Source organism: Lipotes vexillifer, unplaced genomic scaffold (genome assembly GCF_000442215.2).
Source record: "Lipotes vexillifer unplaced genomic scaffold, Lipotes_vexillifer_v1.1 scaffold68, whole genome shotgun sequence".
NCBI lineage: Eukaryota > Metazoa > Chordata > Mammalia > Artiodactyla > Lipotidae > Lipotes > Lipotes vexillifer.
The window spans coordinates 946,228-958,919 of NW_006791676.1; the positions used below are offsets into that span (position 1 = coordinate 946,228).

Genomic DNA, 12,692 nt, shown 5'->3' on the forward strand with positions numbered 1-12,692 from the left:
GGCCCACTTGAAAAAATAGAAAAATTCATTCCAGATGAAAGATTCAGAACAAGCACAGTCCCACTCTGTGATTGAAACTGCTAGTTAATACTTTATAGTGGTTATCAATTTCAGTGGCATTGGTAACAAAAAAAGAAAAGAAAAAAGTCTGTTTTTAATTATTTATACACCCGTATAGAAAAAAAAAAAATATATATATATATATATATATGTATACTCTTTTTAAAGAAAATAGAACTTGCATCTTGAAACTTAGAATTTGCAAGGAAGAATTTTTTAAGTGCATTGAAGTTTAACATGTTCACCACTTAGGAATCCTTACCACTTGTGAGGATTAAGTGAAATACATAGTACTGTTTATCATGTGAATTATTTTAAACTAAAGAGAACTCAGTTCTTTACTTGCTCTATACCCAATCTCTAATCCTTAAGTCAGGAAATTATTGGCAGTTTTTATTCTTCCTTTATTCCTGTCTTTTTCCTTCCTTCTTTCCTTTCTTCCTTCCTTCCTCCCTCCCTCCCTCCTTCCCTTCCTTCCTTCCTTCTTTCCTTCCTTTCTGTCTTTCTGCCTTCTTTTTTAAAAGTGGCACTAGCCTATTTCTATTGATTCTTTAGGAAGAATATTTGTTTCCTGCAGGTGAATTCTATCTTTTAAGAAAAGAGAAGACACTCTTGTTAATTGAATAGACTAAGATACATCCATATTCCACATAATATCTTTTATATGAATAGACTTGCTTGTACAAAACTTAATCAAAATGGGATTATGTAAAGCTTAGTGTCACACAGGAAAAAGTTTATAAATATTCCTAGAGAATTCTAGTTTATAGATATTCCTAGAGAATTCTATCGTGAGCTATTATGCCATAAAAGGTAAAATAAGACAAGAAACTTAGCAATAATAGCATGCCTTGAAATTTTCTTAGCCATTTGATGTATATGTGTATATCTACACATGATATTTCCATTTAGATCCAACTGTATTAGAAAATGATTTGGTTTTCTGTATTTGGTTATATTTTTATACTAAGTACATACGCTTCAGTTACATGAGTGACTTGATTTAAACCTAAAAATAAAATATCCAAAATATAATGTAAAATATTGTATATATACTACTGCACGTTAAAGTTGACATAGTCTAGTTATCAAGTTGAACTCTCATTATCCCTAAGCTTCTTTAAAACTAATCTTCATTCTAAAATAAAAATTTGAAGCCAAGTTGTAGAAAGCAAAGCAATGTACAATCCCTCTTACAACAATATAATTCAAGGAAACTAAAAATTAAACATTAAAGCTCTCATCTAATTAAATTCAAATAACACAAATACCTATAGATACATTTTTAAAAGTATCTATTTGCAAAGACAGTCACCAATTGTGCTGCTGAATGCGTACAGAGAACAGTAACCGGAGAATTCTTTTTAAAAATATACACATAGGGCTTCCCTGGTGGCGCAGTGGTTGGGAGTCCGCCTGCCGATGCAGGGGACACGGGTTCGTTCCCCGGTCCGGGAAGATACCACATGCCACGGAGCAGCTGGGCCTGTGAGCCATGGCCACTGAGCCTGCGCGTCCGGAGCCTGTGCTCGGCAACGGGAGAGGCCACAACAGTGAGAGGCCCGCGTACCACCAAAAAAAAAAATATATATATATACACATATACACAATTCAAGACGAAAAATAAAGAAAAATGTAAGCGGCCATTAAATAAATAGGAATACAAGCTATGCTCACATATTTATATCTATGTGTTCTAATATATGTTTATATCTTTATTCAAATATTATAAATATAGTATATACATTTAAATTTTAAAACACATAAATCAGTATCCAAAGGCAAATGTATTTCATCTCTGACCTGCTTGACAAACATCTTGGAAGAATTTCTTATTTTTATAACATGTAAAAATAAGTTGTTGCATATCTGCTTTTAACCATGATGGAGTAACTGAGACCTTACCATACCCCTATAATTTTTTTTAAATAACAGAAAACTGAACAAAATATACAGGCATTTGGATTTCATCAAAATTAGTAACTTCAACTTTTCAAAGGACACTTTGAAAGGGAACAGGAAAATGATAGACTGGAAGAAAATATTCTCAATACTTAGATCTAAAAAAGGACCTTTATTCAGCATATATCAAGAATTCTTACAACTCCATAATAAGACAATTTAAAAATGAGCAAGATTTTAAACAGACATTTCACGAAACAAGATATATTAATGGCCAATAAATACATGAAAAGATGTTATTAGTCATCAGGGAAATGCAATTAAAACTCTGTGATGGTTAAAATAAGATAATGCCAAATGTTGGAAAGGTTGAGGAACAACTGATATTCTCAAATATCACTGGTGGGAATGTAAAATCACACCATCTTTGGGAAATAGTTTGGCAGTTCCTTATAAAGTTAAACATACCACACAGATCAGCAGTCCTATTCCTAGATGTTTCAAAGGAAAACGAAAATATATGCCCACACAAAGACTTGTACACAAATGTTCATAGCAGTTTTATTCATAATAACCAAAAACTAGAAACAGTGAGATTTCATCAGCAGAAGAGATAAATGGACTGTGGTAGAGCCATGTGATGCAAATCTACTCATCAATTAAAAAAAGAACAAACTACTGATACATACAAAACAATTAATTTCAAAAACAATATGCTGAGCAAAAAGAAGTCAGACACAAAGGAATATGTACATTATGATTCTATTTACATGAAATTCTAGGAAATGCTAACTAATCTGTGATGACATAAAGGAGCTCAGTGGTTGTCTAGGGTCAACCTAGAAACCAGTGGGCAGACAGCCAAGGGACACAGGAATCTTTTGCGGATGTTGAAAATGTTCTACATCTTGATTGTGCTAACAGAGGTGTACACATTTGTCAACTAACTGAGCTGTACATTTAAAACAGATTCATTTTGTTATATCTAAATTACACATCACTAAAATTTATTTCTTTAAGTTAAAATTTTTTTAAGTTTGTGTACTAGATAGAAAAGCAAGTGTATTTGTTCTATCAGCATGTTTCAGCTATTACCCAGTGACCCTAAATTCATTAGTTTGGTGAGCATCTCAGATTTTGAGTGTGGTGTGCTGACGTTTTAAATTATACCTGTTTTATTTTTATAATACTGCAACGTAAAACAAACCATTCTGGTGAAGGAAGAATTTTCTATTAAGGAAAGCTAAACAAAATATTGAGTTGAAAGAAATGCCTATATAGTCTGCCAACTTGCTTTTGAGTCATATTTTATGCCAGTCAATGGGCATTAACTACTTAACGTATACACAATATAATCATTTTGTGCTTCTCTCTGGCTTACAGACTTTAGCTCCATTTGCTTTCTAAAAAAATAGAAAAAAAGTATGCCTTCATTATAATTTAAAAATCCATTAGCATATAATTTCCTTAGAAAAATACACACTATTCATGTATTATAAGTACATTCAACTATGTACTTATAATCTAGGTTTTTGCCCTCCTGTCAATGAGTGGAAATACGTGTTTATGATCCAAACTAATGTTTGGTTCATTTTTATGGCAGTATGGAGTTAAAACCACAGTATTTATTAAAAACAAAATAAGAATGTTTTCCCTGACTCTTCTTTGCGTAATTATGTGGTTTAAGTAAAATAACTAGCACTGATTATGTGCCTTCTAATTAAATCAAGTGAAAATCTGTACTAACTAAACTATTTCCTGAGAACATGATAGGTACTTTGGACACCTTAACAACAGGTATAAATATTTCCAACACTAAAATTAGGCAGAGTAGGACGTATTTCTCACATGAATCTCCTTGAATCACAGAAATCCATTTCAGACAAGTATTGCAACTCCCTTCTTAAATCAACTATGCATTTACTCAAATTAGGCCCAGGTTTTGTTTTTCCGCCCCCCTGTGGAAGATACTACCTAAACAGCTTTTCTACCTTAATGAGAGTTACTGTCTTTCACAAATCCCAGTTCAGCCTCCCTATAGATCTCCCCAATTTTTATCCCTTTAAATAGATTAAAAATAAAGGGCTGCCTCTTTGTCTGGGACATTCTTTTACCTGGGACTTCTATGATAAACAAGGACCATGCTAACCAAGAGACAAAAATAAGATGGAAAAGAAAACAAATGACCAAGAAGATAAGTCATTTTAAAACACAGACTGAATCTGGCCAACATCTACTTTAAAAATGATGAAGTGTTTTATATAGGTAGTGATTTGTAAGACATGTTAGGGAAAAAAATATGTTGGTTGGATATTGTTGAAATAAACACTTCAAGGAGTTGTTGGGGTTTTTTTTCCCACCTACTTGGTACCTTGCAGTTCCAGTGCCTTAAATGTGTGTTACCTCCTCTCTAAGTGTCTGACACATGTCCAAAGGTCAAGACATAGGGCTTGTATCATCATGTGACTTTCTGTACAGTATATAGTATTTTTCTTACGATTATTAGAAACTAAATACAAATTTAAAAAGAAAGACAAGATGCTTAAAAAGCTTATGTTAAATCATAAATATTTAGCCCTGGAAGCTTTAAAAAGGGTATTCTAAGTATTGAATGTTAGTTTTTTTCTTCCCATAGATGAAAGAACAAAGAGGTATTCTATTTTTCTCTAAAAAAAATAAAACTATATCCTCACAGTCTAAGCCAAAGATACCTGTTTCTCATATAGAAATACTGTAAAAATGAATTTTAACAGATTGAAAATTACATATAAATAAACATTCTAAGGAAACTATGAGTTCCTTAAAACAATTTATTATTCCTTAGGAAATCCACTCATCTGAATAATCTTAAAATTTATAGTAGGTTTATAATATTGCAAGGTTAGGTTTGAGGCTGAGGTGGAGTTGTCACAATTTAAAAATTATCATTTTTACTCCACTTCCAGAAAACAGCTCTGTGTGGTAACCCCATAACATACCTTCTTATTACATTACAAATGAAATGTTTATTTTAAACACATTTTACCTCTAGTCAATAGTCTAGGTTGGTTACAGGTTGATATTGTAAACAGTCTGAGTTTCTACTTGAATATACAGAGAATCCATGGGAAATTTGTATATTTTTCCTCTCCAAATTTACCATCAAAATTATAAATTTTACAATAGTTTTGACTTGACTTCTTTGTTCCCCTAGGGCCAGTGGTAAACCCTCACAAACGGATTGAGATAATAAAGAATCTACATATTTGAGTGTCTGACAAGATATAATATCCCCAAGTGCAGTCGTTCCCCCATAACTTTGTTTTTTATCCAATCCAGCACTAATGTATGCAAGCATTTTTGGGAACGTATCAGCAATTATCCAAAGACTATACTCCGGAACTGCCAGGTACCACATGCAGATGCTACGAGTAAAAGAGTTCATTCGCTTTCACCAAATCCCCAACCCTCTGAGGCAACGGCTTGAAGAATATTTCCAGCATGCATGGACTTACACCAATGGCATTGACATGAACATGGTACGTATTTCTGTTTTCCAAAACTGGAGCCCCTCAGGCATTATAGCTACAGCCAAAATGGAAAAGCCAGTCTCACCAGCTTTGAACCCCTTGCTTTTGTTTCCCTCTCTCGGATGTTTATTTTCTCCCCTGGAGATAGTCTTTCATTCTCAATTCATGGCATTGCATGGTGCTATATCTAGTTACACTGTGTGGCAAAGGCATTATAACATGATGCAAACTGATATAACTGTGTGTATTAGAGCTCCCACTTCTGGTTAGGGAGAGCATTGCTAAGTTGGGACTTGGGCTTTCACCACTTGGCTTAGCTGCCAAGCACCCAAAAAAATAGGTGGACCCATGTGCATTAAGACATTACAAGTAAACAATAATAACTATAATGCCCCCAAACAGAAATATTTTTTAAAAATAGGACATTTTGAGGATTTGTGGGAGAGGTTAAGGAGATTAAGTATACCATAAACATTTTATAATAGGAAGTTTCATGTTTCTGTTAAGGACAATTTTTCTATATTTTAATCAGTTAACTATGTGCCCTTTTACTGTACCTGGTTTAATGCATCTTTCCTTTCAAGGGGGAAATATGGATTCCTTCATAACTCAAGCAAATTCAACATCAACAATCACTTTTCATAACCCTTCCCTCCTTTATCAGTGCTCAAAAATCAATACAACTAATAAGATTAATTGATCCAAAGAGCTTCTTTTATTATTAGGAGAATTGCATACATCTTTTTGACCTAGCTATTTGGCTATAGAGATTGATTACTAAAGATAAATTATATGATAAATACAAGCTATATAGCATATCATAGACCTATTAAAAAAAAGATTAGAATTATAGTACCTTCCCATCTAGCTACTCCTCCATTGGGCAGGGATCCTGTTTCTAAAAATTCTTCAGAAAATGGAATCTTTAAAATTTAACGACATCAACAGCATGATACAATTTTTGCATAAGTGAGCCTATGCAATTTAGATTGACTTTTTTTTATTTGATCAGCAATATCCTAACAAAAAAAGAAAAGGTTCAAAATTAGCAGTTAAGGTACAGAACGCACTGCAAATATTGCCCAGTTTGAAAGATATATTTTTATATGATGTTTATCATAGCTGTGCATGATTTATTTGATGGAGAAGTAAGGGCATGCCATTATAAAATTTTTAATTTGAAGAGCTAATCAATCAGCACATTTCATACAAAGCCATAACTGAATCCCATGAGTTATTTCTGATTATCCCAAAGTTACTTGCGAAAATTCATTTGATAAATTGATCTCACCAAGGTAACACTTTAATCTCATAAGAAATTACCTACAAATTGGTCACTTCTATGTACTTCCATCCATATTATTTTTTAATGAAGATATCAGCATTCAGAAACTATTGGGGATTCTCTAATGCTGGGTTGGCTGAAGCAGTGTCAAGAATTTTTAATCAAAACACATGTCGCTCAATTTTTTTGTTCCATACTGCCAGATTATTTCAATAACCGTAGTAAAACAATTATTTATTTTACTTCCCCTCTCCATATAACTCTAGTTTCGTGACCATTTTTTTGTGTGATAAAATCTATTTTGTGAAAAATATTTACCTTTCATTGTTTGACTCTATTACCTATGAATATGGTTTATATACCACTTGCCTATTTACAATGTACTTATGAAAGATTTATCTCTTTCCTGTCTGCTTCACACCTTAATACATGGAATCACAACACCCACCGGTAAGAACAGGAGGTATTTATATCCAATTTAATTCTCGTGTAAATTGTGGAGATCACCCTTGTTATCTGTCAGGTTTAGAGCTTGTTAAATGATTTCCAATGTTAGTTCTGGTTTTTTTTTTTGCATGATGTAGCAGAGGAAATACAAAGCAAGAAACTGGGAAAGATAACTTGGAAGAGGCCAAGTACAGAATAGAAATCCTTAACTTTAACAACGACTTGACCTCTAATTACGTTTATATAAAGTTTCCCCCTCCCCACAAAAAGTCACTTATCTGCCCCTTCCTTCACTCTGGTAAAGGTTATGGGTATACGGTTTGCATTAGATAACTGTCATGAAGAAAATGTCATTCTCTTTCATCATCCTCTATTTTCATGATGTAGGTGCTTTTCTTTCCTCTCATCTGCATGCCTGTCTCACATGATCCTGGAGTGTGTGAGCTCTAAACCATGTGCCACTAAGTCTTGCATGTGGTTTTGAGAGCTTGACTTTGCACGAACTTCTTGTTTGTACACAGTGTCTACATTTCTCATCTTGTGACTGCAATGTGAGTAAAAAATCAAAGTGCAAAATAACTCTGAAAACTCAGCAAATGGAAGATGCTTGCTAATTAAGAACAATGTGCAAAAGAAAGTTGATTAGAATAAAGCAACTGTACTCTTAGACTATTGAGAGGTTAAAAAAAAAATCTAAGTGGATTTTTTACCTCTAACAGCACATCGTTAAATCCCTGTCTTGTTAGTTTATTGTTAACTAAATTGTAATTTAATAACAATTTAAAGTGATTTAACTTTATGTATTGTGATACATAAAAGTACATCAAACTGTTGTATTTTACATCAGCATTCCATGTTATTTCATTTAAGTATAACCTTAAACATAATTTCTCATGAAACATTTCGGGTCATTTTTGCTGTTTAACCTTGTCCAAATGAAGCATAAGATGTTCAGTCACACTCTATTAATTGACCTAAAATTATTTTTCATAACCCAAAATATTTGATTCCTTGATAGATCACAAAACATAAGAAAGAATTGTAACCATATTCCTTACTCTATAAGAAAGAATATGTAGCCATATTTCTTATTCCCTGCATCTTTTGCTTTTTGTGAAACAGCTATTACCAGAATGTTCCAGAACCAAAAGCATTCTGGGAACACTTATGGGCTGCCTTTCAGTTGAACCAAATGGTTCAGGTTGCAAAAGGAAAGGGGTCAGGATAATGAAGCTAGTGAAAGGAAGGTGTTCTTTTGCATATTATGTCAGGCTTAGGAGTAGTAAAAATTAGCTCAAAAATGTCCCTAGATCAAGTCTGGAAAATCCTTTCCCTTCTGCAATACTTTTTCAGATTAGGACTGAAAGCATCTCAACTAATTTCCCCAAGTTAAAGCTTTCTTATAACCCAACCTGAAACTTTCAGACATTATCCAACAGTGATTTTAGTTACAACATTGCCAAACACAGAAAATCACCTTCCATGTCATTGTAGAATTGAGCCATGCACACAGAGGAGCATGGCTTGAATGAATAAAGGCACCAATAACCATGGTCTATCCATCATTCTGGATGGAGAGAAATAAATCACTTATGACAGAAACCACTCCATAATTTTAAATTATATTTGCATGGAAGAAAAGCCTTTATGAACATTCAATGAAAAATGTTATTCCTTACCTAAAAATGCCCCCCTAGTAATGCCTGAATAATAGAAAAAAACTACAGAATAAAAATTCAGAAGACCCAAGTACTAGTTCTCAATACGCCACTTTTCTTGGACAAGTCACTTAACCTCTCAGCAATTTCATTCAACATGTCATTTTCAAATAGTTTTAAAGCGCCAAAACCGCATTTGCTAAATGTGTAAACCAATTATCGTGGGAGTTCTGCTTGAGGATGTAGAGTCTAATCTACCCGCTGCCTACTCTCTTGTTCCCTCTGAGTCTCCTTCATGGAACATTTTATTCTGCTTCGAATATTATTCAAAAACCACAGGACTAAGTGAGTGGTAGAACTGTGGAAGGCAGAGAGCCCAAGGGGATCATTTCAGGTAAAGACAAGGACAGGAATAGAGGCACATATTTGTGACATCCAGGACAGAATTAAGGCAGGCAATCCAGAAATAATTTTGTTTAATTTATTTTAGGAAAAAGGGGAACAATTGAGTATTTTTTTAGTCTGGGACATTAATGGAGAAAAATTTCGGAAACAGTTGTAGAAAGGAGTTGGAATAAGAAGCTAGAAAGGGAAAAAAATTCTTCAGCTAAGGCAGATAGGTGAGGTTTCCTTAAAGATAAGCAGGAGAGAAAAGAAAAATGGTGACGGCATTCGTTTTGCGGAATAAAGGGGAAGACTCAATGGCACTTGTACTACATGGTCCAGTCTCCTTGAACAAGCAGAGCCTAAATGAATTCCTCAGAAAGGAGAAGGTGTAGGGTAGGAGAAGAGTTGAACAAGGGAGAATTTTTAGAGATTTCAATCAAGAGTCAACCTAGTCGGCTAAAATTGCTTAGAATCCCAGTAGGACTCTGAGTGACAAAACATACACTTATCACAGACCCAACAAGCAAAGCCAATCAAAATGGAAAGGAAAGTAATGAAGAATGACTTATTGTTTAATAGAAATTCCTACTTCATGAGGCTGATGTTATTTCTAAGGAGCATTTTAATAAAAATCTGATTTCATTTCCTTCCATGACTCTTTTCCTGCTCCCCTGTTATCTGCTAACTCTGACTACTGACCATAACTACTACTAGTAACTGCTTACTACTACTACTACTAACTGCTATCTATTTAACTAGTAACTACTAATATTAACCTGCATCTACAGTCTAACTCTACTCCATCAAAAATTTTGTTGCATCCATTCTCTATACTGATTTAAATAACTTCATCTGTGCCAGACCTTCACATTCGATTACACTCCACTCATGTCCTGTTTTGATACACCATAGTGAAATGTAATTTCAAGCTCTTTCAGTATGTCCAATTAAGCAACTCAGATAAAATAATCCTTGTGACATTAAACCCCATAGGAAATATAAAGCAAAATTTATAAAATAGCATGGCTTGTCTCTACCATAATATTTTTATCCCCCTTTACCTTTTTCTAATGACCCTTATATACTGAAGTTGATAAATACAATGAAAAACCTTTGACTAGTTCATCATAGAGCTAAAATAAAATGACTACAAATATGATGCCCTTCATGTCTGACCACCCCTCCAATGGGGACCCTGTTTTCAAGAAGTCTTCAGAAAATAAAATCACTCATGTTTAAAGGTATCAACAGCATAATACAATTTTTGCATAGGTGAGCCTACAATTTAGATTGATATTTTTTGTTTGACCAGTAATCGTTTAACAAAAAAGCATCGGTTCAAAATTAGCAGTCAAGGTACAGAAAGCTTTACAAATATTGCCTAATTTGAAAGACATAATGCTTCTTCTCTACGCTTAGGTCCAAATGGCCTAACAAGTAAATCCACCCATTTAAAAAGGGAGCATGGAGATTGGCAAAAACCTGCATTTAAAAGATAATGACCCCGAGGATTGGTGACATCTTTTAGTTTTCTGTAACGAAATAGTTACTACTTAGGAGTGGAATTAAAGTAATGCTGTTTACAATGCACCTTAAAAGATGTTTTCATCTCCATGCTGATTAGTTGATAGGAATTGCCTGGCTCTGCAAAAACTGGATAGGTAGTAAAAATTTGCACTCACAAGAAATCTACTATTAACACACATACTTACCAACTGTAGCCAGCACCTGAACCACAGGTGCTTAAGAAAGGGCAAGTCACATGTCCTTCCTATTTTTCCCCAAGGCTATTTATCCTAAGGTCTCAAAAATGCCACAGAACGCAACAAATACCATCTGGAGCCCCCTGACATGAACAATATCAAGCTTAAGACAAGCATCTGGTATTTTCAGGTTACAAATTGTATATGCTCAATCATGTTTCACAAATGATGATAGTCACTTCAGCCTGGTCTCCAACCATCAACAAGAAAGACTTATTTACATCTGACACCGTGCTGTTTTAATGCAAAGCAAGTTCAGCAACAGTGGGATCTGATCTTTAGCCATTCCTGAGTTGAGAAAAATAATGACAGCATGGTCTGGGGCTTTACACATGAAAAAGAGTCATTGCAGAAATACCATGCTGAGGCGATGAACACACTTCTATGCTTCAGTGTCTCCATTTGTTAATAATGTTCCTCTCACAGTAGTAGGATGGTGGAAATGATATCTCAAGTTGTTTTTCAACTTTTAAAAATTATGGTACTATTCAAATAGGACTCGAGTGCAATTTCTTATGCTGAAGCGTGTGATGTGTTTCCAAATACTTTCTTTGGAGTAGTAGAAGCACAGGAGTAATTCAAGCTCAATTCAGTTTAGGATCCATTAATACTCAACACAGGTTTAGCCAATAATAAAAAATAGAGACATCAAAGTTCACTTTAAAAATATTTTTGGAAGTATGAATTTAGGTCCATTAAATTAAAATATTAGAGGAACTCAGCACTTATCAAACCTAATAAAATCAAACCATTCACAATTTCTCCCAAAATAAAAGTCCAATATTTACTTTAGTTAAAGAATTTTCTGAGACATTACCAGTAGCCTGAGGATTTATATTGAAAATGGATATGTAAAGTTCCACCCGATATACCAGATATTTTAAATCATTTTTTTAAAGGTGAAAATAAGCACAAGAAGTTCATCTAATCCAATTGATTATATAGCCTTAAGGCATCAGACTCAGGAAAAGTACATATATTTTAATTGTTTTTCTTGGTTTAGACATATTGCTATCCATGGAGTTGAATGTGGATGAAAAAATATATATAATCATGCCTCTTTCGTGCCAGATATTCCTAAAGAACCTATTTTAGTTTGCATCTTGGGCTCCTATTAGTCAAGTGGGCTACCCGCAGCAGAACTCTACACTCATCTTAGGGACCATCTGATAAGAATCTTCCTCACTTGGGGTCCAGCACCTCATATAGTGCATTTTAATGCCCTGGAGCCATGCTAAATCATTTACATATGTGCTGTAGATCACTTTTCCCACTCTACTGGTCATCTCCTTAGATCAGAGTGCTCTACAATACACACGAAACTGAAACAAATCAGTAGTTAGAAACACCTACCATAGTGGGAGGGAAAACCAAAGACTCAGTCCACACAGGTGTAATTATTGTACTTGAATCATAGAGGTCCATGTCAAGCCATTATCTAGTTTTGACTGTGAGTCACAATATGTGGACGCTGGGAAAATCGGGCCTTAGTAGTGTTTTCTAAGATGGGTGCTTTGGCCCAGATTCTAACTCTGATTTTACCCGCGTTATCTATGAGCTGTGCTTAATATTTAACAGTAGGTAACGCCAGCAATGAGGTCAGAGCATTATAATAAAGAATAGTTAATCAAGATTTTTTTTCTATGAATTACTTATTCATAACATTTTTGCATAGTTTTTG

The 12,692-nt window shown here is 34.1% G+C and overlaps 1 protein-coding gene across 1 annotated transcript in view; it reads left to right on the forward strand.

Moving 5' to 3' along the window:
* Window positions 1-12,692, forward strand: part of KCNH7 (potassium voltage-gated channel subfamily H member 7) — a 457,793-nt gene that overhangs the window by 404,514 nt on the left and 40,587 nt on the right. The window contains exon 9 of the mRNA XM_007464485.1: window positions 5,281-5,480. Within this exon, the coding sequence (XP_007464547.1) occupies window positions 5,281-5,480 (200 nt within the window). The remainder of the gene's footprint in view (window positions 1-5,280; window positions 5,481-12,692) is intronic.